The sequence below is a fragment of the Buceros rhinoceros genome, unplaced genomic scaffold (assembly GCF_000710305.1).
Source record: "Buceros rhinoceros silvestris isolate BGI_N320 unplaced genomic scaffold, ASM71030v1 scaffold29133, whole genome shotgun sequence".
NCBI classification, from domain to species: domain Eukaryota; kingdom Metazoa; phylum Chordata; class Aves; order Bucerotiformes; family Bucerotidae; genus Buceros; species Buceros rhinoceros.
The window spans coordinates 1-259 of NW_010404644.1; the positions used below are offsets into that span (position 1 = coordinate 1).

The following is a 259-nucleotide window of genomic DNA, read 5'->3' on the forward strand; positions in this document are numbered from 1 at the left end:
GTGCCAGGGCTGTGCCAGGGCGGTGCTGGGGGCCTGGGCAGAGTCCATCAGCTCCCAGTGCTGCTGTGCTAGAGCGGGGAGCTGGGGGCCTGGCCATGCCGCCGCTCCCGTGCCTCTGCCGTCCCCATGGTTCCCAGTGGCACCACCACCTCCTCTGGCTGGCAGCTCTTGTTGAGCTCCACCACGCGCGGCACCACCGTCAACCAGCGATCTGCAGGGACACAGGCGTTTGTCAGAGCCAGGGGCCTGAGGCTGCTCT

General features: G+C 68.7%; 1 protein-coding gene across 1 annotated transcript in view; it reads right to left on the minus strand.

Moving 5' to 3' along the window:
- Positions 1-68: 68 nt before the first annotated feature.
- The window catches only part of TRPV4 (transient receptor potential cation channel, subfamily V, member 4), a 2995-nt gene continuing 2804 nt past the window's right edge, over positions 69-259 (minus strand). Inside the window, exon 8 of the mRNA XM_010133460.1 lies at positions 69-211. Coding sequence (XP_010131762.1) covers positions 69-211 — 143 coding nt within the window. The remainder of the gene's footprint in view (positions 212-259) is intronic.